Source organism: Archocentrus centrarchus, chromosome 4 (assembly GCF_007364275.1).
Source record: "Archocentrus centrarchus isolate MPI-CPG fArcCen1 chromosome 4, fArcCen1, whole genome shotgun sequence".
Taxonomy (NCBI): Eukaryota; Metazoa; Chordata; class Actinopteri; order Cichliformes; family Cichlidae; genus Archocentrus; species Archocentrus centrarchus.
In genome coordinates this window covers 21,710,664-21,738,136 of record NC_044349.1, presented here as the reverse complement: position 1 = coordinate 21,738,136, position 27,473 = coordinate 21,710,664, and the positions used below count along the sequence as shown (strand labels likewise).

The 27,473-nt window shown below is 39.3% G+C and overlaps 3 protein-coding genes across 4 annotated transcripts in view; 2 read left to right on the top strand and 1 right to left on the bottom strand.

Moving 5' to 3' along the window:
• Positions 1-2,683: 2,683 nt before the first annotated feature.
• Positions 2,684-10,525, top strand: lpla (lipoprotein lipase a). Its single transcript, XM_030727351.1, has 10 exons — positions 2,684-2,783; positions 3,751-3,956; positions 4,362-4,541; positions 5,084-5,195; positions 5,949-6,191; positions 6,844-7,086; positions 8,058-8,178; positions 8,369-8,551; positions 8,651-8,758; positions 9,442-10,525. The coding sequence occupies exons 1-10, from the start codon at positions 2,684-2,686 to the stop codon at positions 9,491-9,493; spliced, it is 1,548 nt and encodes a 515-aa protein (XP_030583211.1). The 3' UTR covers positions 9,494-10,525.
• A 5,729-nt stretch (positions 10,526-16,254) lies between these two features.
• lpl2a (lipoprotein lipase 2 a) lies at positions 16,255-21,468 on the top strand. Its single transcript, XM_030727020.1, has 10 exons — positions 16,255-16,482; positions 17,320-17,516; positions 17,810-17,989; positions 18,150-18,261; positions 18,399-18,632; positions 19,222-19,464; positions 20,207-20,327; positions 20,589-20,807; positions 21,127-21,234; positions 21,327-21,468. Exons 1-10 carry the CDS (start codon positions 16,383-16,385, stop codon positions 21,346-21,348), a joined length of 1,536 nt encoding a protein of 511 aa, XP_030582880.1. The 5' UTR covers positions 16,255-16,382; the 3' UTR covers positions 21,349-21,468.
• A 1,086-nt stretch (positions 21,469-22,554) lies between these two features.
• LOC115778739 (disintegrin and metalloproteinase domain-containing protein 10) overlaps positions 22,555-27,473 on the bottom strand; it is a 31,496-nt gene continuing 26,577 nt past the window's right edge. For both annotated transcript variants that reach the window (XM_030727018.1, XM_030727019.1), the window contains exons 13-15: positions 25,953-26,052; positions 25,413-25,633; positions 22,555-23,639 (exon numbers count right to left, since the gene is read on the bottom strand). In XM_030727018.1, the coding sequence (XP_030582878.1) occupies positions 23,535-23,639; positions 25,413-25,633; positions 25,953-26,052 (426 nt within the window). In that variant the 3' untranslated portion in view covers positions 22,555-23,534. The remainder of the gene's footprint in view (positions 23,640-25,412; positions 25,634-25,952; positions 26,053-27,473) is intronic.

The window sequence follows — 27,473 nt, the reverse complement described above, 5'->3', positions numbered from 1 at the left end:
AGCAGAGATTGAGGCTGAGATCACAGGCTGAGGGATAGGCGTTGCTCTTCTGTCTAATCACTGGGTTGGGTTTATTGGTCTGGCCGTAAGCATCACCTTCCTGGCATTCACTGAAACATGCAAGCTTTCACACACTTACATAAACAAAAGGATTATATTTAGATAGAGCAGCAATAGAGCAGGGGTGATTTATTTTTTATTCCTTGTAAACACATGTGCAGAGGAAGGATAGTTGATATATTGGACAAAAGCTGCCAGGCAGGAGGCAGAGGAAGTGTACAGAGGTTCATGGATGTAGAGGGTTGGTGAGACAGAGGAGGATGCTAGGCGTACAGTGACACGGAGGCAGATGATCTCCTGTGGCGACCCCTAAAGGGAGCAGCTGAAAGAAGTAGACACCCAGTGTCGGTCACAGGATGAAATTTATGAAACACATCAAAGTTAAAGTTTCTCTCTTGCTGTTGCACCTGCTTGCAACATTTTCTGGCAGTAAAATGAAATTTAGGGACTCTAAGGGGAAAAAAAATGATCTGCATTCCGTATATAAACATGGATAACAGAGAGCATACTATACAAGTATACTGTGGGTAATCTAGGTTAAAAGTCAGTCTGTGTTTGTTGCCCTCTGTCTGGTGAAAAAGAGGTGTAAAATATTCTCACGCAGGTGTTTTGGCATGAAAATAATCGTAAAAGTGAAGCGCGTTTCTCACACGCCTGCTCGTAACCTCCACATGCTTTTGATTTCTCTGCTGCGTTTGGTTCCCCTGAGGCGGCCACAAAAGGGTTTAACTGCTGCCACTAAGAATGCACATTCATCTAAACATCTTGTTTTATTTATTTATGATATTAGGGTGAGAATATGTATTAAATTCTTCTTCTAAACCTAAAGAGACTCAGTTAATGGCTCACCAGTGGTCCACCAATGAGAGAGGGGGGCTCTGTGACACACCCACACTGCTCAGATCTCCTTTAGGTATGCTGAAGGCATGAACATATTATGAGAGGGTGGGCCGCAGGGGCACAAGCATGTAAAAGCCGATCTACATCTGCATCTCTTTGGGCTTTTTTTCCACTGTCCCTTTGCTCATTTCGAAGCACTTTGTGGATGTGCCTCTTTGTGTCTGTTTTGTGTCAAACCGCTGTCACTCCCACTTCATCACGCTTGATCAGAAACATTGTCATGTTTTAATGCACTGGGGTACCCCTTTAGTGTGATTTTTTTTTTTTCTCTTTGCAGAGTAGCATCTTGCTGGATGAGGAAGTATAAAGACCAGCCGATGTCTGCGTTGAATTAAGTCACAGGATTTTTGACCCAGAAGACAGCAGTTTGTGTTCCCATGTAGGACTGATGTTCTACTTTATTTTTTACTTTTTGTTAACAGTTGTTGTTTGGTTTGGTTTTGGGAAAAGTCACACCTTTGTGCACACTACAGTGATGAATCCTGGAGTGATCATGTCACAAGCAGAAAACATCTGGCTAAGGTCAGACTTAGGGCCATGAAATAAGTATATATTTATTTTGAATTGTGCATTTATTATGTGTTTTAAAAATGCTTTATCTTCTTAGTGATGAACTATATGTTTGATTTGGGAAGGATTTTACACTGGATGCCTTTCCTGCATCAACCAGCACTGGGAGTGCACTGACTTATGACCAGTAGTATTGATCCTTTACCAAAATATTCCAAATAAAAGTTAATCCAGGTTACTGAACCATAAATTCAAAGGGTATATTATTAGAGGTGTAATATAACTGAATTGCAGTCAGTATTTGCCATAAAGAGTAAGAGCCCTCTAAATGGTAATTAACAAAACATGCCAACAGGTAGCCTGGTAATTAATTAAGGAATTACTTCAGCGTATTATTATTAATTATTATTATTATTATTAGAAGTGTTATTTTCTCTCAAGCATAGAGTGGTATCTCTTCATTTGCACTATTTAAAAGTCAAGTCCACCCAAATGACCGCAGACTACATACTGGATGCTGGCAAGCTTCTAGTGACACAATATCTTTGTATGGATTCATCCTCCTGCACGAGCAGCACTGTCTGACCGAGTGTTCAGTGAACATCAGATAATGGTGATTTTACTCACGTGAGTCTGTGGGTTGGTCTGTCCCCTGCCCTCCTCATTTTTGTCTATTTTTACTTCAAAAGCAAAAGTACGATTTTAAATAAAGTCCTACATCTTTTCATTGCTTAATGAGTCCAATATGACGTTTTAAATGTGAATTTTTGCCTGAACTGTGAGGCAACTTAGTGTTTCCTTAAAAATCCGTCCTTTTGATTGGTAGTTCATACGTGACCCTATTGGTACCATAGAAAGAAAACCCTCTTCCACAGCTCTTCTGTAAGGAAGCAAGGAAGGAAGCATGTTAATAATCTGCACCCCCGACACCCCCACCCCGGCCCCGCCCACTCAGTGAGTCAAAACTGGGACAAACTATAATCTCCGCCCTCGAACCTCCAGCCAATCGAGCTTGAATATTCAAATAAACCACCAATAAAGATGACCTGGAGCGGCAACTGTGACAGACCATATGCAACTTCACTCCGCAACTGCGTCTCCACGCCACTTTCTGACCTGTGCTTTAACCGGATATACAACTGCTTGAGCAGCAGAACTTCTTCTTCTTTTTTTTCTTAAATCCAAGAACATTTAGAAGAAACGCATCAATAATATGGGAAAACAAAATATTTGCTTTTTGACTGCTTGGATAATTTTGGGAAAAATCTTTGCAGCTTTTTCTTCAGACCTTGAACCCAACGCCACTGCTTTTGGTAAGACCGACTTCACATTTTTCATTTTTTATTGTAGCTGAGATATTTAAAAAAAACAAAACAAAACAAACAACAAAAAAATCTTATGCTACTTGTCACCATGATGCAGCTCTGATGAAATAAGGCATTCGGGTTAAATAATTAAAACTGCGTCGCGTTGACCGGGAATAACCCCCATAAATAGCTACAGAGTTTAGGTCTACAGGTCGGCATCCCATTTCATACCATTCAGTTCCATGTGTGAAGGGAAAAATGCCGCAACCAAGAGCCTTTTGTCTGAGGAAAGAGGAGTAGCGAAGAACAGATTAACACAGAAAAACGGAGTGATTTTAAAAGCAAAAATAATCACACATTTACACATTTTATTACATTATTTTCCAAATTTCATTATGAAATATGCGAATATTAATTTAGGAAGAAGCCATGTCCATATTTAATGAAATTTTCCCAAAGTACGCTCATTTAGATTTAAATTTTTACGTTGCAGGGTACAACGCTGAGCCATTGAAAAAAAAAAAAATAGATGAAGTTAGATAGAAGTTTTCCAGTTTTATTTCAGGAAAATCACCAAAAATTTCAGCCATCATGAAACTTATAAAAACTCGTGCTGGTGGGAATTCAGAGAAAACAAAAGGGGGCGACACCATCACGCTTTATCCCCCTGCTGCTTCACTGCTGAGATGAGCTGTCGCTGCTTTATGCATCAGAAAGTGTAAGAAGTCGTTTCTGATTAAGACATTTATTTTAATTTTATTTTAGCCTAATTGTTTTGTCTTCTGCATGTGCATTTTAACAGAATGGAGAATCCAGTCTTCTTCTGTGCTCTGGTATTGTTGATTTGGCTCATTTACTTGGACGTAATAACAATGTTATAAAGTGTGTCTCTGTCCCACCTGTCAACGGTCACCCGCATTTTTGTTATGCCATAACAATCTAATACTGGCTGCTTCTCTGTGTGTTGTAACAGCAAACGAAACAGTCACCTCTACTCCTCTTCTGAATACCACTGAATGGCTCACCGATTACACTGACATCGTGTCCAAGTTCTCCCTGCGCACTGCAGACATGCCAGATGATGACATATGTTACATTGTGTCCGGTATGCCGGAAACCATCAAGGAGTGCAACTTCAATCCAGAAACACAGACCTTCATTGTGATACACGGCTGGACGGTATGCCAGACTGAGCACACTCTTTGCACCACAGAAATCTGATGTAATAACTCTATGAAATGATAGAAATACCTTGATCTGATGTTGGAAATTAAACCTGCTGATTGTGCTATTAGTGCTTTTGCAGTATTGTGAATTTAAGACAAAGCTTCAAGTGAAAACAGGTTGTGAAAGGAATGATAAGGGTCCGTGCATTTTCTGCTATAATCTGATTTATAGCCAGTCAGGCAGCAAAATTTAAACCTGATGATGCTTTGGCTGCTCTCCAGCAACAGGACACAGAGTGAGGGCTAAAACGAGAGTCAATCACGCCATAAAGCTGATCTCACACACGTGTGATCTTGTGTGTGTGTGTGTGTGTGTGTGTGTGTGTGTGTGTGTGTGTGTGTGTGTGTGTGTCTACAGGTAACAGGGATGTTTGAGAGCTGGGTGCCCAAGCTGGTGTCTGCTCTGTACGACCGTATACCCACCGCTAATGTGATTGTGGTGGACTGGCTGACCCGAGCCAACCAACACTACCCGACCTCTGCTGCCTACACCAAACTCGTGGGTCGTGATGTCGCCAAGTTTGTTTCCTGGATACAAGTGAGTGTTTTCACAGAAAAGCTGTGTTTGACAGCTCGCTAACAGCTGGACCACATTTTTTTTTAATTTTTTGTTTTGGATGGCCAGATTGCCACAGCACTGACTTGTTGTTAGTTTGCGGCCAAAGAAAATTGCTGTTTATGATGTAATGTTTTGTACCCTGTGGTGCTGTTGCGGATATGTTTTCCTACTGGTTATGATTTTAAATGCCAATAAAAGCATTTTATGACTGTGTCTGTGGCTCACAGCAACCTCTCTTAACAAGGCTTAGTGGAGCGCAGCTTTTGTTTGAACGAGGCTAAAAGGAGCACTGGGCTGAATAATGCTCTCATTTGATTACATGAAGTTTCAAGCTTGCAAAGATTTGGCAAACCACAAAAGTACACAAAATTATGCTTCTTTTGGAGGATTTCCACAATTCTATTAGCATTTGGAACAGTTACAGCCTACAGTTAGTTTTGATTCCTCTTGCAAGTCTGCAGGATCCTCTGAACTATTTTAAGCCAATAATATGTTCTTCTTATCCATTTCTTACCTTTCAGAAAGAGCTGCAGTTGTCCTGGGACAGGATTCATTTGCTGGGTTACAGTCTGGGAGCACATGTTGCTGGAATTGCCGGAGACCTTACGGACCACAAAATCAGCAGGATCACAGGTAAGAGCATTAAGATATCAGATTATTGTTTGCTTACATTATAGATTTATTAGCACAAGTGGTCATCGGTGCCCTCCAATTATGACTGGTGGGGGTATCTTTAGATCTTTAAAGCTGACCTCACACAAGTGTGATCTTGTGTGTATGTGTGTGTATGTAATGCGTCATCACAGTTACAAGCTTGTGCAATATGTTTTAGCTGTAAGCACTGTGAGCTGTTGTCAGATACCATTAAATGCTAAATTTAGTTTCAGAGCCTGTGTGTGTAAACATACCATACCATACCATATGCATGACTCCTTTTTTCCAGAGCTGCTCTCAAAAGCACCTCACCATGCCAGTGAAACATAATCTGTGAGCCATTATGTTTAGGGCACGCATTTATATCTGCATCTACTGAGTTCCTTCAGCTAGTGGCTCCAGTTCCTCTATTTGCCACTATGAAGCTGCCTCAGCTTTGAAATCTCTCTGACCTGCCAAGAATAATGGTGTGTTTACTGTGATCTAAGAGCTTCACCCCCATTAAGAGCCCACACTCACTGCCTCATGTTGTTTTGAGCTTCAATGGTTCTGCAGAACTGCAGAAAGAGGCCAACCAAATACGCATCTCAAATGCTTTAATGTGCAGCTCGTTTGGTAAATCAATCCATAAAAGTGATCTACTTTCTTCTACTGCATCCTGATCTATCTATATTTTCTTCAGTGTGGCCACAGTAAATAAAAACAACTCCTCCTCTTGCTCTTTCTCTCCAGGCCTGGACCCCGCTGGCCCCACATTTGAGCATGCAGATGAACAGAGCACACTGTCCCGAGGCGATGCGCAGTTTGTGGACGTCCTGCACACCAATACCAGGGGCTCCCCGGACCGCAGTATTGGCATCCAGAGACCTGTGGGTCATATAGATATTTATCCCAATGGAGGCACCTTCCAGCCAGGATGCGACATCCAGAATACTTTGATGGGAATTGCATTAGGAGGAATCAAGGGCCTCCAAAGTATGTCATACAAACCCTTCCTGCTTTTTGTTCTTTGCAAAACATTTTGCTGTGATATTAACTTTGAAGTACTTTCTTTAGGTTTTGATTTGATTATTGATGATAGCACACAGCCCAAACTATTTACAAATAACCTGGATTCATACCAGCATATGCACTGTCACATCAGTTTTGCTCTACAAGACCAAGTATGACCTTGTATTTATGATAATGATGATCAGTTAAATTTAGACACTGCTAATTGCATAAATCAGAAGGTACTGAGGTCAGTTTGTAACAGTATTGTGAAATATAATAATTCTTATAAGTTTACTCAGTCTCAACAGACACTGACTGTACAAAAGATTTCAGGGGCTACAGTTAAAGCCCGTTTGCCTCCAGTCGTAACAGACTTGCAGTGTGTCAGAGATTAAAGTGCCTCTTGATGTTTGGTTGCTCTGCTCCCTCAGTTGTTGCGTTTTAATGGAGCAAAGCAGAACAAAGTGGGAAATAGCCTGTGGGTCAGCATGTCAGCATATGTACCCCCCCCCCCCCCCCAAAAAAAAACAAAAAACATAAAAGCCCAACATGAGGAAGTAATTTTCTAGATTTGCATGACGTCATCTGCACGACTTGCAGAAATGTTACACATTCTTTGCTCTCTGTGTTGCAGATATGGACCAGCTTGTGAAATGTTCCCATGAGCGCTCCATCCACCTGTTCATTGACTCTCTGCTGAACATTGAGCAGCAGAGCGTGGCCTTCCGATGCAACACCAAAGACACCTTCAACAAGGGAATGTGCCTCAGCTGCAGGAAGAACCGCTGCAACAAGATTGGCTACAACGTCAAAAAAGTCCGCACGGCCCGCAGCGCAAAGATGTACCTCAAGACACGTGGAATGATGCCATACAAAGGTAAATGCCAGGAAAAAGGACGTGCACCTGAATCTAATTAAATATCTGTCAGGGATATTAAAGTAGAGGGAAATTTGAAGGTGCTTCCTGCAATGCAAAACAGATGAAATTTGACATTTAACAGCTAAAGAAAATTCTGGTTGGTTTTATGCACTTCGCAGAGGATTACAAAGAGTTAAGCCGTTCACATACTTTATTAAAGTAATCCTCAGTCTATGAGCTCCTTGTGGTGTACTTAGTGTTGGTGCACATAATTTGCGGACCAGGAAAGGTAACACTTACTGCAAGTACTCGCGTACAATAAGTATCACACGCTCAGAAGGTTACAAGAAGATGTCATGGGTATTTTGTTTGCTAGAGGGTATGTTAAGGAAAAGTGACACCTCTGCATGCTAGCAATGAAAAAGCTTTTTGACACCAGTCAACAATGTCATTGTTAGACATGTTAGCATGTTTGTGTGTGTATATATATTAGGGGTGGGACTTTATATATATATATATATATATATATATATATATATATATATATATATATATATATATATATATATATATATATATATATATATATATATATATATATATATATATATATATATATATATATATATATCTATATATATATATATATATATATATATATATGAGGGTCTTTTTCTCAGATAAGGATCAAGCCTCATCCTGCACTCAAGTACTTTTTTAAGCTGAAATGTTATTGATTTTTCTTCTCGTCTGGTACGTCTTAAGCCACGTCTGGGAAACTGGCTGTTAATCATATATGTGGGTCTGTGAATGAAACCAGCCAGGATTTAGCACAAATCTCAGTTTTAAACACCAGTTTATAAAAGTCACACTAAGATGGAGAGAGATCCAGGTTACATAAGCTTTTCTAGTGGTTAACAAATAACGAGCAGTCATATAAGAGAAATGGGTCAAACTCTAACAGCTTGGATTCCCCCCCCTTCTTACAGTTTTCCACTACCAAGTGAAGGCACATTTCTTCAACCAGAACAAGGAAAGCTTCACAGAGCAACCAATGAAGGTTTCTCTGTATGGAACAAATGGAGAGAAGGAGGATATTCCTTTTGTTCTGTATGTACATTTAAGAGCATCATTTTTTCATATTTATAACTCTAAAAACTAAATTCACAAAGACATGCACATGTGGATTAAAGAAAAAGTAAACAAATGTCCAACAATCCAGACTTTGTCAAAGTGCTGCTCTATATAGAGGACTGTCAAATCTGAGCAACTGAACATTTCTCTTCCTTTAACCTTGCAGGCCAGCACTGAACAGTAATACCACTTTGTCCTTCCTTGTCACCACTGATGTCGATGTTGGAGACCTGATGATGGTGAAGCTGCGCTGGGAGCGGGATGCAATCATCAGCTGGTCAAACTGGTGGGGCAGCAGCAAGTTCCACATCCGAAAACTTCGCATCAAGTGTGGAGAGACTCAGTCCAAGTAAGTTCAGACCTGGTGACATTTATGTACTGCAATCTTGTGATGGAAGAAAATCATTTAAGATGGTGATAACTTTTTTTTTTTCCTGTTTGCATTCAGGGTGATCTTCACTGCAAAGGAAAGAGAGTTTGCTGACCTCGTCAGAGGAGGAGAGAATGCCGTCTTTGTCAAGTTAAAGGAAGACCAAACGAGCCGTAAAGAAAGACGGTAAGTTAAAGACACTGAACATTTTCTACGTTAAATAATTTGCTTTGGAGTTAAATGGATTGCCTACATGTGAGGTGGTTGTGTGTTGTTAAAGAGATGTAGAACCCTCAACTCTTTGTAACCTGAGCTGATAAATTAGGAGGAGGTGGTGGTGGTGGGGGATCAGACTTGAACCACAGAAATGCAAACATAGCTTTTGCAAAGTAATAACAAGATGTGTTCCACTTACAAATAATTAAATTAAACTTGAATTAACAGCTACAAGGATTATAGTAGGAGTATATTAGAAGGGCTGCCCAGGTTTGATGGTTCAGGGAAAAAGAGGTTGAGCCAGTTTGGACACAGAAGGAGGGGAATTACTGGATATATTTAGGATATTGAAGAAGGAGCTGCCAGGCAGCAGGAAAAGACGAAGCCCAAAAAGAGCTGTTTATGGATGGGGTGAGAGGGAACAAGCAGGTGGTTTGCGTGACACAAGAAGGTTACAGATGACAGGAGGAGATGAAACCAGAAAAACAAGAAGAACAAGTAGCAAAAAGAATACAATATTTATTGCTATGATTTAATTTCAATCTTATAAATAGCACGTTTTAGATCCCACTGGGGACGCTGTCCTGTGAGCCTTGTTTTTGTATTATCAGAGGAAGGATATCTTATTTTAACCATTTCTTTTCTCTTTCCAGGATGCAAAAGCTTAAAGAGCAGGGCAGTCTTTTCGGACAGAACGATGCTTGAAGTTGCACTTGAGCGCCCACTACGCATATCATCTGTCTCTTCATACATAGCCAAAGATGGACAGCGCACGGCAATGCTGGGAAAGCCTTTGCAAATAACTGGACACATATGAAGTTTGCTGTGTTTGTGTTTTTTTTTTCCCCGATTCTTTTTGTATTTACTGAACTTCCACTGCAACCAACTTAACCTCATACACAGTGCTAGAAATCATGCTGCTGAGGCATGATTCTTTTTGATGATGTGCTCACATTTTAAAACTCTTAAGTAGCTTGAACTGCTTTGTAATCATTATTTTTGCTTTTGTATCCCATATGTATTGTTTATAGCGACTTTGATATGCTTTGAATGACAGAAGCGATGTGTTTCCTGAGCCTATGTGAACTTGGATTATTGTTAATGTTTAAATAATTCAGAGTGATAGGCATGATTTAGGCACATCTTTTTCTGTTTTCTGCTTTTTAAATGTCTGAAATGATTATTTTGTGCCCAGTGTTTGTCTTTACTTAACCACTTATTGCCAACAATCAACAGGGACCAAAGAAACATTTACAATCTACTGAATGGAGAATCACAGTGGTCTTTGTAAATAACTTAATTGTTATTTTTTCAAATATGAGCTATATGTTAATTTCTGAAGTCTTGCTTGTTCTTTGATTTTTGTTGGCTATTGTGTCACTCATCACTTTTAAAGGCTCTCTGCCCCCTGCAGCCATTCAGATATTAAGATCATTGAGATTGCACTCCAATATTGATATACATTCTTTAGTTTTGGTAATTTCTCCATGAAAATGATTAAGTTTTAAGTGTTCCACTAAAGCATAAGTGCTTCTCTTGGCCAACAGCAAATCACCTGAAAGCGTTAGCTCATATAATAAACGGTCAAACATGACAAAATTGCCTTAAAAAAAATCACACAGGCCTTTATAATGATGGACTGACATAGATAACAGCCATAATACATCTCGATTACTTCACCTTGTATTTATTGATTGTACATTTATATATTTGTATATAAAGCTGTAATATATTTTGGCAGGCTTCCATTGTCATCTATTTTTTTTTATAACTGAAGCATTTTGGGTTTTTTGTGGATGAGACTTTGGAAGGATCGATCAAATTGGTTTCAATTCTAGCTGCTGAGTTCATCTGTGAACTGAAATGCAGTGCACTGTTTGCAGAAAGAGTCTGGGATGGTTTAATAAAGAAACAAACTGCATTGCAAAATTAATTACTGCTCAAAGCTGCTTTCAAATAATTAAATAAGTTTACTGTGAATACGTATATGTGTTGGAGATTTCTCACTAATTTCATGAATGAGAAAAACTAATAATATTTGTAAAAACCTACTTATTTGCTGCAACATACACTCGCATTACATTAATAACACCTGCACACCTTTTAATTACTATGCAATCAGCCAATTAGATGGAAGGAGTTCCATATGAATTTGTGCAGATGCTGTTAGGTCAGGGGTCAGCAAGCTTTACTGTCAAGAGTCTCTGTGGACTATGATGTTTGTAGACAACATTGATCTGTAGTGAGAATAGGGAGCAGGTGGAAGAGAGCCTGGAGAGGTGGAGGTATGCTCTGGAGAGAAGAGGAAGGAAAGTCAGTAGAAGCAAGACAGAATAACTGTGTGTGAATGAGAGGGAGACAGGTCTAACAGTGAAGTTGCAAGAAGTAGGGATATTGAAGGAGGATGAGTTTAAATATCCAGGTCAACCATCCAAAGCAATGGACTATAGATAAGAGAAGTGAAAAAAAGAGTGCAAGCAGGGTGGAGTGGGTGGAGACAAGCGCCAGATGTGATTTGTGACAGAAAGAGAGCAGTAAGCAGAAGTGAAAGGGAAGTGAGACATGCTATGATCTATGGTTGGAGACGGTGGCACTGACAAAAAGGCAGGAGGCCGAGCTGAGGCTGAGGTGGCAGAGCTGAAGATGTAAACATTTTAATTGGATTGACCAGTAATTAGAAAACTTAGGTTTGGTGTGCTGGGAGTCAAGGTTAGAGAGCCAAGGCTGAGATGGTTTGGACATGAGCAGACGAGGGAGAGTGGATATACCGGACAAAGGATGTTGAAGATGGACTTGCCAAGCAGGAGGAAAGGAGGAATACCACAGAGAAGATTCATGAATGTAATGATGCAGAAGGTTGACGTGAGGAAGATGCTAGGGATAGGAGGAGATGGAGGCAGATGATCCCATGTGGCGACTCCTAAAGGAAACAGAAAAAAAGAAGCTATTCATGGTTATTTCATTCTATTTTCATTACACTAAAACCGTGTATGTGTCAGATATGTGAAGTTAGAACTGAAATAATGAACAGTACTGAAGTGAAGGAAAAAAAATATTTTAACATGTTGAGCCAATTTTGAAAAAGAGGAGCTATGCAGTCCTACTTGGGGTTGCACAAATGAATCTAGTCAAATTTAGCCTACTTTGATGATAAATTAAAAACATAGCAACTGAATATATTAGAGATAAACTGACACCCTCTGTTTGCTGACCTATTATGTTTGTACCAATCTTATGGACAGATCTTTGACTGTATTTTGGAGAGAGGCATATCTTTAAATTTTTGCATGATAAAAGTTTTGTTTTTCTAGTATTTTAATAAATAACACTTTCAGGTATTCACTTTCCACGCCTTACTCTTCCCTGAGCCACTACAAAACCAGCAGCAAGAGAGAAGTTTGGAGCTCTGATCGAGTGCTTAAAACTCTTCTGCTCTGCTCTGCTGTCCATTTCCAAAACTGCTCTTTTTCTGTCATCCTCGGGTGGATACTTCTCAGCAAATGCAGTGCATTTGTTCCTGAGATGTTTTTTCTCTCTGTCTTTACTTATGTCATTAGTTTTTTGTTGTTTGTTCTGACTGCAGATCAATCATACTGTTGAGCAAGCAGTGTTAGTGGTAAGATCAAACAATTCACAATTCATTGTTAAATTCACTATTTTCTTCAGTGACTTTTTTAAATTTAGATTTAGAATCTATAGCTAGGGGTCTCGAGATAGCCATGTACAGTGGGGAAATAAGTATTTGATTCCCTGCTGAATTTGTAAGTTTTCTCAATTACAAAGAAACAAAAATGAGCTACCCACTGTGGGCCCTGCATAGACATGTTTGCTGGGTGAGCAGTGCCATCAGTGGTCAAAGAAACTTTTAGTTGTTATTGATATTACATATCTAAACTCCCTCTCCCTCATGGCTCATAACTTTGCAGTTAACAGTTGTGCAGCCCATACGTAATAGTACAGAACTATAGCTGGTTGTTATCACTAAGCCAGATTTGCTAATAGTTCAAATCATATTTTGCAACACTGACCCGAGCCATAGAAAAGAACTCGATGCATCTCTGATTCCTTGAGTGTATGGGTTGCCTCTCAAATGTGCAAAAAGAGGAAAGCTGTTGTGCAACATTTGGGGTCTGGACCAAGTTAATGAAGTGAAATATGTTAATTCATGATGCTGTCCTGTTTTCGAATGCTCTATTTATTTGAAATCTCAACAGAGAATCTGAACGTCAGCTGACAGCTGTTTTAAGTTTAAAGTTGATCAGGTCCACTGGTGATTTAATCTCCCGAACAAAAACAACAAAAGCTCACTTCACTTGTTTGCAATGTTTCATTTTCTAAATGGTAGCATTTCTTGATCACATTTGAGTAGGCATATTTAGAGCTTATGTGCTGTACAAATCAGTATTCTTTCTTTTAGCAATCTCACTGAGAATAACATGAGTTTGTAGCCTTAAGCCAAAGAATTTCTTTGAGTTCATTTGACGTTCTTCATAAAGTATCACTGACATTGTGCCTCATTTACTTTTCTGGAACAAAAACTAGGTATGAAGGAGAAGTCAAAAATAATAACAGATGATCTGAACTTGGTCACCGCTTGCAGAAATGTAAAGACAAAGTACAGTGGTCAGTGTAGAAACATTCCCTCATGACTTTTTTGTTGCTGAAGCCACAAAGATGACTTAAACCCTCTCCTGTTGCCCTCACCAACATGAAACCAGCACTTCAGGACTCTGAGGAAAAAATGCTGCATGTATAAATAGTAACATATTTACGTATGAATATTTTTAATGTCACTATCTTTTAGAAACCTCGCTGAAAACTAACTGCATAAAATACATTAAAAAAAATTTGTTTACTCTGTCTTTTTGGATCTGCTCATGTGCAACGTGTTATAATGTTCCATTCCTAGAAATAAGCTTAGTAAATAATCTTGGAAACACATAAAATTTAAGACATTCTGTTGTCTCCAAACTTCACGGGGGAGTTACTGCTTGTCCATTTTTAATCTCAGCTGGAAACAACAAATCTCAGCTGTGGAGATCTGGCATCTACTCTTCATTGCCCTCTTGTCTCCGGGAATGAGTGGTTCCCCTGAAAAGGCTGCAGAGGCAGGAAAACAAATGCAGTCACTATTTTTCGAGGAAAATGCAGTAATGTACAAAGAAGAATAAAAAGTCACAAAGCCAGTCGGTTTACTAGAAGACCAACATCTGGAGAGTTTGTGCATGTGTGCAAGAGGAAGGAAGAGGAATGAAGCTTTCATTACACAGTACGGGCTGTACCACAGCAAAAACTGAATTAAAGATATTATGTATATTATTGTGATGGTGGATTTGGTGTTGTTCAAAAAGGAATATTTTAATCATTTGGGTCTGAATGATTGAAAGAGCAGCGCACAGTATTCAAATCAGCAGAAGCTTCTAAAGCTACAAACCAGCCTGACCAGAAACAAAACAATGTTCAGTAAAGAAAGCCAATTATTTTAATCTTATAACCTGTTAAAATGACAACATTAGTTAATTGTCATTATAGACACAGAGTCCAGCTGAGGTTTGAAGTGGATGCCATCAGTTAGGTAGATGCTCCCTCTCACCCTCCTTTTTATGGGTACAAATATCTGAAGTTAACTGAATATAACATTTTTCACACTGCCTGTGTAATGGGTAATGCAGGATTTAAACTCAATGACAGACTCTTCCTCTCACACACATAACACAAGGGAAAAGCAACATTTGAAGGGAAAGAAACACAAATTTAAATACACAAGTTTAGTGTGACGTGTGGAGGTCCACAGATCTGGAATGAACTGGAAAGCACTGCAAAAATGTTAACACCTTTCTCTGTTTTTAAACCTTGTATGGTGCACTTTAATAAATGCATACCACGATTTTCATGTACCACTGTCTAGGTGTATTGGATTAGTGTTGCTACACTTCAGGATCCTTAGGGTGCTTTTAGGATATTTTCAGTGATCTAGGTTAGTATGGTAATATACACTGAGAATTATGTATTTGTTTTGTGCATATTGTCTGATGCTCTGGATAGCCCCCCCCCTAAGTCTGTATCTGTTAACTCTTGGCTAGAATTGAGAAGTTGGATTTAGTTACAGCATCATATTAAATGGACTTTATTCAAAACTATTCATACTGATTTTAATTTGGCATGTACTGTGTCTATTACACTGTGATGTATACATTTTTTTTTTTTTGGCATCTTGTGCTGAATTTAAGCTTGTAACAGCAATAAGTAAAATGCTCCTACATGATAGGTCAAAGCTCTGGGTTTTAAAGCAATGTAAATAAAAATCTAGTGTATGTATGGTATGCAGGTATGCAGTTTCACTGCAAGAAAATATAATACTTTGCTGCTCAGTTTGGTTGCAAAGTATTATATTTTCATTTTTTTTTCTAAAATATTGAATAAGAATTGTTTCTACATAACGAATGCTGAAGACTGTCTTGTTGCCACTGCTGCTCTGTTGACAATAATTTGTTGTTCAAAACAATAAATAAATATAAACAATAAAAATAAAAGCAATTATGAATGCAGATGTGAATGCAGATGTGCTGTTTTGAGCAGAAGCTCCTGGAGGACTACTCTGCAGAATCCCTTGATGCATCTACTTGATGCTCGCCAGTGTCTCACTCTCTTACCTGGTCGGTGTTGCCGTTAAAAAAAGTGAAAAACATCCCCTAAATGTCCTCAAGAGTCCTCTTAAGTCCTCACGACTGTCAGCTAGCCTTAAGTCAGTATTGGCTATTAGTTTGTCTACTGCTGTGTAAAAAACACTTGTGTACAGCCTCCAGCTAGCATCCTACAACCTGACTGTAAACACTGAACACGGGTTGAACCAGAGGTCTCCAAGTTCACGATTAATGCACAAACATATACACAGCACTTAAAATGTTCACTACTTGTTTACTTTTTGATTAAAAAATAAATACTTAACATTATTTTATTACACTCACTTCAGGTTTAAACATAAGTCTCAGACCTTTGTGTGTGTTGTTTTTCTGCAGTGTTCGTGAGTTTTATGTCTGTTTTATGTGTGTACAGTGCCAGTCAAAAGTTTGGACACACTCACCCATTCATATTAATGGATAAGTGTGTCCAAACTTTTGGTACTGTATTTAGCCTAATTGCACCAATTTTAAAATATTAAACCGAATTTCTTTACAGCTTTAATTAAATACACAAGAAGCAATGAAACAATGCAAACATTCGGTACTAATTAATGCCTCCTGTTGGGCCTGTCGTATGATGAAACATCCATTGAACATATTTAGAAAATGAATAGCACTGTCTGCCAGCCAGTGTTGCTAACTCTCCTCATAAAGCAGTCTAATGGTTTAGTTTACACATTTACTTTCCATTCCCCGCCCGGGGTCAGCAGCCAATGGCTTGTCAGAACTTCAGAAGTGCTATTTAAGACGCAGGCAGTTCAAGGTGGTTCAGATGTCAGCGCGCTGCGCGCAACAGGACGCGCGGGCTTATTTCTATTAGAGGACTGCATACACTCCTGGGCTGCGGCGTTTCCCTGATTTGTTTTAATCTTTAAAGATATTCTCCTCGAAAGGAATAAACTGCATAAGAAATGAGAGCGTGGAAAGTGCGGTTTCTGTGCTTCGTGGTGTTGAATGCAGCTGTGCAATATGTGACGTCCTTGGAGGAAGCGCTCGCTGATTCTATTTTTGGTGAGTTGCCAGTTAAAATTCAACTGCAGGTTTGTAGGTCTGCAGGTACTTAAGGTAAAAATATGTAATATGTGTCACGCATGCACTGCTTCTGCATGAGTCGGGTGTGTGTAGTTTCCACCCCGCCTGGAACACTTAACGCACTATAGGGTATTCTATCGATCACGCCCACCTATGTGATCTTTGGCGGATACTCTCCTCACATACAGTTCACTGTAAGAGAGACTATGACAGTGTTTTTTCTTTCTCAGAAAGATAACACTGGAAATTAGAGGACCAAAGTGAAATGTTTCAGGCCACTAAATCATCTCAACAAGAAATGATTTGTCCAGGTGTTATTATATCTATTTATGTTCACAGTATGGCCCCTAAACTACTCCAGCCTTTCGTCTTGTAAATGTATATGAAGTTCTTGCCTCTACCTCCCCACACATAATCAGTACAACCCAGCAGAGTTGAGTCAGCTGGCTGTGTCCACAGAAAGTTGGGGATATTATATTCGGTGAGATGTCAGGAACAAAGCTGGGAAAACCCCTTCGGAGCCTCTGTGGAGCTCAGTCCTGACCAAGTAAACCCCTTTAACCCCTGAGCTTTGATCTCCTCAAAGGTGGAAGCTCATTTTCTGAGGGGCCCCATTGGGGGCGGACCTTATTCCCCCCAGCAACTCAGTGAGCTGGTCAGGCTTCTCAAACTATCTAGCCTTCAGTCGGTTTTAGATAAGATTTGCATATCTGACAGCAACACCAGGAAGCCAGAGGACCTTTCTTTTTCTTTAATTTTTAAATAGCAAAACTTTCTCTTAAACTAACCAGCTAACTTAGTAATCTTCTCTGTCAGGTAACTTCCTTGATCCTGTGGAAGACTTTTTTGACCACAAAGATGAGAGCAATGCCACTCTTGCCAAATTCTCCCTCCGCAAACCATCCCATCCCGATGATGACCTTTGCTACATCATTCTGGGAAAGCCCGACTCCCTGGCAGCCTGCTCCTTCAACAACACTTCCAAGACCTTCCTCGTAATCCATGGCTGGACGGTAAGCAGAGACACATCAGCTTGTTTTGACCTGCCCCTACTTTCAAAAACATCTAGAGTTTGGTTTGCTTTGGAATTGAAAGGGGAAAACCAAGCCTGTGAGGGGTCATGTTTCACTAAAATGTAGTGAGACAGTATCTTACCAAAATAATAAAATCATACTTATTGACAAGCAGCCAAAGTACTTCCTGAGAAGTTGATCTGCAGGTGGCTTAGATAACAGAGGTTGGACATTAGAAATTTACTAGTGTCGCCTTTCAGATTGAATGAATGTTTTTTCTGTCTTTTCAATAGCTGAGTGGTATGTTTGAAAGCTGGATGCCTAAACTGGTATCGGCGCTGTATGAGAGAGAGCATACGGCCAATGTCATCGTGGTGGACTGGCTCAACTTGGCTCAGAATCACTATGTGGTTGCAGCTCAGAAAACCAAAGCAGTGGGACAGGAGATCGCTCGCTTCATTGACTGGATCGAGGTTAGTTGAGCTCAAAATTTTCATTAAAATAGAGATGCAGCAATGATATACAGTTATCAGTGTCTATGCCATTAGCAAAAAGCCCTTTGAAATGAAACACAATGTAATGGTTAGTATTTGTTACACTCATTTATTTAACTTGCATTAACTGTGATTCAAGGAGACCACCAACATGCCTCTTGAGAACGTCCACCTGATTGGCTACAGCCTCGGGGCTCACGTGGCAGGATTTGCTGGCAGCCATGCAACCAATAAAGTTGGAAGAATCACTGGTAAATGAAACATAACATTTTATAGTAGGTTTTAAGGACATTACAAAAATAATAAAGCAGTGCATGATCGGGTTTTCGAATAGAAGAGTTACTTTACTGTGAACACTGTTGTTGTTGCTCCTTGTCTCTGTCTAAAGGTTTGGATCCCGCTGGTCCTGACTTTGAGGGCAAGCACGCCCACAGGCGCCTCTCCCCAGATGACGCTTACTTCGTGGACGTCCTTCACACTTTCACACGTGGCTCTTTGGGGCTCAGCATTGGAATCCAGCAGCCTGTTGGCCATGTGGACATTTACCCGAATGGAGGCAGCTTCCAGCCGGGCTGCAACCTCAGAGGAGCGCTGAAGAAGATCGCTAACTTAGGAATTTTTGGTAAAAATAGCTCAAATGTAAACACAGTTACTGCAGCCCTGATTTTTTTTTTTTAACTGTATTTGCATATTGCTGCATGACTCGTTTTTGTTGTACTGTAGCTGCATTGTGGGATTTTATTTTCTTTTATGCTGAGAATAAGAAATGATGAGTTGTGTGAATTGTCTACAAACACATCTCAAAGCAAATGAATCCATGAAAGATATCTCACCTACTTAGGACAACTTTATTGTGAAGTGATGTCCTCAAGTTTTCAAACAGGCCACCTGCAGTTCAGCCAGTACATAAAACAATTAAGCAACATTTTTGTTAGAAACAAGATGCAGTGCGCTCTTTTTCAAGTGTCCAGCTAGCAGCCTGCAACTACTTGCTACTGTCATTAATGTCTTAGCAGTGAACATTGTTAACGACAGCTGCACAATGACATCATTCACACCAGTGTGAAAATAAACAGAGGGTCCCAAAAGTAGCTGAGGAAAGGTCAGATTAAATATAAATAAATTTACCTACAGCATGGTCAGCTATTGAATGAAAATGTAATAGATATTTACTGCAGATATTAAGCTGCATCCTTTTTTTTTCTCCTCAGCTGTCTCGGATGCAGTGAAGTGTGAACACGAGCGCTCGGTTCACCTGTTCATCGACTCCCTCCTGAATGAGCAGGAAGCGGCCAAGGCCTACAGATGTGGCAGCAACGACATGTTTGACCGTGGCATGTGCCTGAACTGCCGCAAAAGCCGCTGCAACACGGTGGGCTACGACATCAACAAGGTCCGCAAGCCTCGCAACGTGCAGATGTACACCAAGACACGGGCCTCCATGCCTTTCAGAGGTCAGCTGGCATGCTCTTTTAATATCATCTCTGTTGTCACATAAACAGTTGCTCTTTTTTTTTTTTTTTAATTAACCAAATCAGCTGATATATTTACAGAAACAAAGACCAATGGATAATCCCAAAGAAACATCTCATGTATTCTGGGTTTAGTGGCATTTCAGAGTCTAGCTGCTTTGGCTGCGAAGGTCGGATCATGTGAAGCTTAAATCCGATACAGCCCCCTCCAAAAGTATCAGTGACGAAAATCCCTGCTGTAGACTGAAAACATTTGGGTTTGACATTGAAAGATGGATATGAGGCAAAAGATCAACATCTCAGCTTTTATTTCCAGTTATTTATGTCTGAATCTGGTACACAGTTCAGAAGATAGCACCTGTTGTCTGAACCCACCAATTTTTCTTGTGAGCAAAATTATTGGAACAGATGAACTGAAAATAGATTATCACTAAACCTTTGCAATCTTCTCTTGTGATTCATTTCCAGGCCTCTTTCAGTTGTTTATTTATTTTTTTTTTGGGAGGGGGGGGTAACTCCTGAGTAACCCCCTGAGATGTTGATATTCAGCTTTTAATGTCAAACCCAAATATTTTCAGTCTACAGCAAAAATAAAGGGATTGGTCTCACTGTTCCAATGCTTTTGGAGGGGAGTGTAAATCTAAACTGGAGCAACTTTATTACTTTGACTTACATGCAAGTTTTCAGTTCCCTAAATGGTGGATATTGTTGCTTTCTTCTGCAGTTTACCACTATCAGCTGAAGATCCACTTCTCCAGTAATGTGACCAGCTCAGATATGGAGCCTTCTCTTACTGTCTCGCTGTATGGAACCAAAGGAGAGGCTGAAAACTTGGAGCTTAAGCTGTGAGTGAGAGGGTTTGAACCCTTATAAAAGGGAATTACAGCACAGTGACTTGCATCTTACAAGTTATGAGTTGTTTTTAACACTTGGTCAGTAATCAAAGAAAACAGCATGACACAGAAACCATAAACAGAAAGAAATCACACACACAAAGCAGAGCTGGCTCTTTTATGGCACATACTTTACAAGCCTCAGCTAAATAAAACACTCTGGCTCTGGGTATGTGTAGAGCTTTTACATTTCCTTATGTCTGTTTCTGGCAGAAAGGAGAAAATTGCAACAAATAAGACACAATCGTTCCTGCTGGTGACAGAGAAAGACATTGGTGACCTGCTGATGTTGAAGTTTAAATGGGAGGAGGCAAACGGCTGGTCTGCCTCAAGCATGCTGAAGATGGTTTCCTCTTGGTGGTCCGGCAACTCAGACAGCGCTAACATGGCAGTTCACAAAATCCGCATTCGAGCGGGTGAGACGCAACAAAAGTAAGTTGCAGAATGATAAAGAGAATATTGCTTTATTTGTAGCAGTAAAAAAATATATTTAGTCATAGTAACAGTGTCTGCCAGAGTGAAATACTCCACTGGATAGATTGCTCTGAGAATTCATTGTCTCCATAAAATATATCCTCTGTGGTTTCTTGGAGTTTTCTCCAATGTTTGATTTGCTCATTGCTTGGATGCATGACTGAAAGTAATATCCTTACAGTTGCAACATTGACTGTCAACATCAGGCTTAAGCAGAATCTCACACATCTACTTTAACATGCACAATTCAGCAGTATTTTATGAATTTCTCTCACAGAATGGTGTTCTGCATAAAAGACCCTGATGCTCAGAGGTTAACACAGGAGCTCACATTTGTTAAATGCAAGGATCCATGGAGGACGAACCGAAAAAGAACTCCAAAAAGGTGAGCATGTCTCTGTGTTTACTCTGTCCTATAACAATGATGTTACTGGTAATGTTCATAAATAACAATAAATTTACTGCTTTCGTCTGTAGAGTAACTCTGGAGAACCACTGATCGTGAAGAAAAAACCCTGTCAAGCATCCCCCTTGTTCGTTTCAGCACTTAACAGATAATTTATACACTTGTAACTTTTATACACCTGTAAATATCTGAAAACCTTCATCACTTTGTATATATCCACATAGTTATGTAAACTGTTTATAACAATATGTATGTGAATACTGTGTCATACTTTGTAAAAGTCATTTTAATAACTTTATATTCATTGCTGTACTACAAGTAAATGCGCTAATAGTTTACTGAGAGGCCTGATGAAACATGTTTGGTTGTAGAGGTACTGATGTCCTGCTGTGTAGTACAATAATAATAGCCTAATAATATTTCATATAAAGGAACGACTGTGAAATGTAATAATCTGTTGTGGAGTGACATCTCTGAGCATGAGGGAAAAATAATGACAAAGGTGGTTTTTTGGGGGGTGTTTTATGCAGTAAGTTACAGTTTATTTGCATTTTGTGTTATATATGTAATGCATAACCTAACAGCATTCACCACTGTGGCTCTCAGCGCTGTACGTGACTGTGGGACCTGCATCAGTGTGCCTTACTGCAGAAGTTAAGCTCTAGCAAACTGAACTTTTCAGCTTTTTATTGTTGCTTTCCAACTCAGAGTGCATCATTATTGTTACTGGATGAACGGATACCGAAGCACTCGAACCAGAAAAAGGTGTCATTTTGAATGCTTTTGCATATTTCGCTGCTTCACTCCTGAAAGAAGATTTCATGTCAAAGCTGTTGCCTCAAAGAAGTGCCAGATATTCTTTTAATAAAAGCTGTTTTTTTTTGTTTTTTTTTTAATGAGTATGTAATACTCAGTGTAAGCTAGAAAGCAAAGCTAATATCAATGTTTGTGTTGTGCTGTCTTTGTACAGTAAGTGCAATTTCTTCTGTGCATAAGATTTAAATTTTTTGGCTAATGCTCATTTATTTATGCATTTAGCTAAGACCTAAACCTCAGCTCTTCAGAGATACTGTACTGTAATCACTGTGACTTTAAAAAAGTCTTTTGCACTTAAAACAGGGAAAGAGAAACCAACTCACCTGTGCATTAAATGTATGTAAATCCTATAATATAGATACTGGTGTTTGTTATATGGAGTGCTGCTAGTCATATCTTTTCACACCTCTGTGAATTTAATCTATAAAAAGTGTGTTTCTGTAATCACTGTATGTACATAGCTGTAAATATGTCTCTGTATGGTATAAATTCTTTAATAAAACCAACATGTAATCTGAGAGGTCATTGTGAACCAGCCCTTATTTCAAGGTTGAGACGAATGATAAACTTTCCATCCTCGCCTCATTCAGTATAAAAAGCATTCATCTTTATCACTCATATTTACTATCTCAAGGCTGTTTGTTCCATTAAAAAAAAAAAATCAAAGTGTGTTTGAGTTAAACAGTTTTAACAATTTAAAAACTCACACTGCTGTTTCTGATATAAAAGAGCAAGGAATTCTGGATTTACCGCAATAAGCTGTGTTATTTCTGTGAGTCCTTGTAGTTGTGGCGTCAGTGCATTTGGCTAAATGTGTCAAGGTGACCCAAAAGATATGCTGTGTAAGGTCACCATAGAATGCAGAGTCAGCTTTAGGTTCCCCACACATTGGTTCTTTATGGGGCTAAAAGGCTGGTTTGATCTAGTACATAAATTGTTCTTTAAGCCTTATATCTTTACTGTTAAGTAGATTGTTAAGAGGATGGCAGATAAATGTAGTGGAGCCAAAAGTACAATATTTCCCTTTGATTTGCAAAATGGTAACTACTGAAAGAAGGTATGAATGCCTTTAAACTCTATGTACATTAGTTATTGGTGCTGTTATGGTTGAGATGGAAAGCTGGATGGTCATCATGGCTGAAATTAGTGACTTAAACACACCTGGTTTATTTCAGGCTTTGCAGTAACAGATGGTTTTAAATTGATTCGACTCTCTGAGGGGCACCTGAACCAAACTTGGCAACAGAACCAGCAACATTTTCCACAACACATAAATCACAGGAGACTCTCACCACTTTCCTAAATGTGAAGTTATGCAAAGACATTGGTTAACACAACGCAGGTCACCTTCAAATGACTGGCTATTTTGGAAGTAGAACAAAGTTGATCAGTCCTCCTTGATGTGGCACGGAGACCTTGAAATCTCAGGTAAAGGACACTCAGGAGTCTTCCAGGATAAAAAGTCACTCCAAGTTACGTGTGTCCAGTTTACGGCTGCAGAGGCAGACAGTGCAGCCCATCACTCCAGACAATGTCAGGATGGCCAGCAGGATGGCCCACCAGTGAGCCTGAGGAGAATAAATGAAAATATGATTTCTAATAAGCTGGAAGGGTTCATGTATCTTTGCTTTGTCTTGTTAATTAAATAAATGTATTAATTTCAACAAACTAAAAATATTAATGTGAAAACAAATTGTGTGTCCAACCCTGCAATCAGGATCAAAACAGGTGGACTGGATGTTCCATTAGAAATGCATGCACCAACCACAGGTTATCATATTTGTATGATAACCTGTAAAAATTTTAACCTTATATATTATTACCCCATTACATTCATTTCAGTCTACTATTACTCGACAAAAAACCATGGTTAAAACCAAGCTTTATGTAGAAATTACATTGTCATTACATTGAATTACATATTAACACTTTATTTCTATATTATTACTCCACTACTACCATGTCATTACTGAGCAGTAATATAACTTTCCTTTTTTAATCTAGTCTCTTCATGTGCAACTTAAAACATTTTCTAGTTTTTAAACATTTCTTACCATTCATTCTGTAAACACAATAAGAGGAACGTTTTTTTTTCTTTCAGAATTTACAGTCTATCTGTAAGGTTTTATATTGGTTTTGACCTCTTTCACACAGGTCTAGAAACCAGTTGGCAACCCCCTGGCAACCACTGTTTGCTAGGGAAAAATGACTATTCCATAACTGGTTGGCAAGTGGTTGCTGGAGGTTGCTCCGAGATGCTAGGTGAAATTGGTTGCAACAAGGTATACAGTGCTGCACCTCCTTGGGACTGCTGGCAGATGCTGCTGCTGTCACCCATAGTTTGTATGGACAATACTGACTAGTTGGAGAGTGTTTGCAGACAAGTCAGCATCTTCCATGCAAACTACAGATATACATGGCAATCTGCTAACAATCACAAGGAGTTTTTTTTTCTGTTTGTTTGTTTTTGTGCAGCATCCTCTTTGTGACTGATTTTACCCAGCAACAGCCAGCAACCTCTATCAATCACTCACCAAGTGGTTAGGAGATACAGATTTTTCCCTTGGGCCCAAATGTTGCCAGGAGGTAATAATACTACTACTACTACTACTACTACTACTACTACTACTACTACTACTACTAATAATAATAATAATAATAATAATAACAATAATAATAATAATCTAGGATATTAAAGTATATCTTATTTTATGTTGTCTTAATCAAATGGAAACAACGATACATTAAACGTCCTGTTTTGTTACATAGGGAGCCAATATGGCAAGCTGAGCCTCTGCTTAACTCTACTGATTGAGTAACACTTCTGACACACAGACCATTTGAAAGAAAACATACCTCAAGGCCTGTTGCACAGTCTTTCCACATCATTTCAACCCAGAAACTGTAGCAAAATGGTGTACTTTGATTGAAGACCGAACTTGCCCTAGATTTGAACCACATATGGCCCAGATACCAAAACAAATGTTCTGCAGCCTCCAAATGCACAAAGGCTCAATAATGGGATGGGTTTATCATGTGGATCCACAGGCTGGCAACTTAGGTTTCAGTATCTTGCCCAAGCATACTTTAGCTTGGAGATCAATCTAGTAGACAACCTGCTCTACCTCCTGAGCCAGCCAGTAGTAAGGCACAATGTTTGCTCTGAATGTTTAAAGTAATGTTTTAAAGCAAATTGTAAATAAACACATTTTGGAAGTTTGGGCAGATTTTATCAGCTCCTTTTAGTTCCCCCATGATACATCATTTTATTATATTATTTTCCATTATTGTATTTATGCTGCTATCTTAATCATATGTTATCAGACTAAAGTAGAATCCACCTTCATCCACTCTGCCATGTCTTCAAAGTCCTCCAAATGAAGAAAGGAGTTCTTTAGTCTTGCGATGGGGCCGTCTGCATCGAGGAGTCGGCATACATGAAATTTGTCACAGTATCCACGGTTTCCAGAGCATGGAGCACCACCCACCAAGGGCAACACTTTTTTCTGGAAGTGATGAGACAGCACAGAGGAGGTAGTGCTTGCACAAGTCTCAGGCTTATCTGCAAAAAATACAAACAAAGTAAATCTGATAAGATTTCATAAACACACACACGCACGCACGCACGCATGCACGCACGCATGCACGCACGCACACACACCCACACACAATATAAATACTGTTTATGCTTTATGAAGGCAAATTTCTTTATGTATATATCATAAAGGTGGTATTCAACTCACTCAAAACTTGGCAATATGAAATGAAAGACAGATCATTTAGAAATGTAACCCCAGCACAAATTAGCACAGACTGAGATGTTGAGATACAGAGTGTAAACACATTCCTCTGTAGCAGAGGACACATGTGCCTGTGGTTACCCGGCTGCTGGCAGCACATGTGGCATTTCTCCTTCATGGAGTCTCCTGGACAGTCACACTGCTCCAGGTGGTGCTTCACACACACAGACCGAGTGCAAACCTTCAGCGACAAACAGGATGCAAAATGTAGGGTCAGAAGAGGCTGGGAGAATAATGCTATAAAAGATGACTATCAGTACCACTATTGTTGCTAAACAAAATATTGACTGGATTGGTAGGTAACCGGTTCATTTCACTACCTTTCAAGTTTTGTTTTGTTTTTTTGTTTTGTTTTTTTTGGCATTTTTGGCCACAGCAGCTTTTATTGACAGTAGAGAGAGACAGGAAATGGGGGAAAGATACTGGGGAAGGCACGCGGGCAATATGGCGATGGGCCAGGACGCAAACCCGCGCCGCAACGCGGCATATGTATGTGTATAATTAGTGCTAAAGGTATTCAAATCAATAAAATGAAAAGGGTGCCCCAACTTATGCACCTGCCTAATTTTGTTTAAATAATTATTGCACACTTTCTTTAAATCTTATAAGCTTTATTTGACTTCTCAGATATCACTGTGTTCATCTCTTATATTCTCTTATATTTTTAACTGAAATTGCTGATCTGAACAACCAATGATTTATAAAGGCAAATTATGAAAATTATCAGGGGTGCCCAAACTTTTTCATACCATTGTATCTTATACTGGACATTGTTGCTTTAAACCCACCCTGTATTTAAGCCAACTGTCTTCTGATTGGCTACCCCTCACAAACAGGAGAGTTGAACAGCAGGTGGGTGGGGCTTCTGTGCTCGCAGCCAGAGCTGTGCATCTAAGATAACCACATTAGGGACAAGTCTCTTTGACATCATACAGACCCAAGAGCAGAAAACCAGTCTGAAACCAAGTGTTTAGGGCAGCCTGAGCTTTTGGCTCACAGAGATTTTTCACATGAGCATCCACCACTTTACCAATGTTCATTTCAGTTCAATTTTATTTATATAGCACCAAATCACAACAAACAGTCACCTCAGGGCACTTTATGTTTTAAGGTAAAGACCCTACAATAATTACAGTGAAAACCCAACAGTCAAAGCAACCCCTATGAGCAAGCACGCTGCAGCAGCGGGAATGAAAAATAGATTTAGAATAGATTTAGCCTTTTATGACATCTTTAATCAGTCTCTTTATGGCTCACAAGAAAATAGAAATAAACCAATGACAAGTAAGATATACTGAAACACTCATGTTTTAGTTTTTTCAGATATTAAAGTTGTGCACATAATACTTACAGAAACTTATACAGTGTTTCACAAATTATAGAAACTGCCTATTATGTTCTGAGACTTTGTATGCGGGTGATCTGCAATACAGATGTTTTTGTTGTTTTCAAAGGCTGAAATAAATTTAAGTTTGACATGTTTTGATGAACTCAACATGTTCGTTTGAAGTCTTTTTCTCTCTTTTCTGTTTCTTTGGAAACAGAAAAGTTAAACTTGAAAATGTTAACTAAGGATATTTCCCCCTGTTCTTGGATTAAACT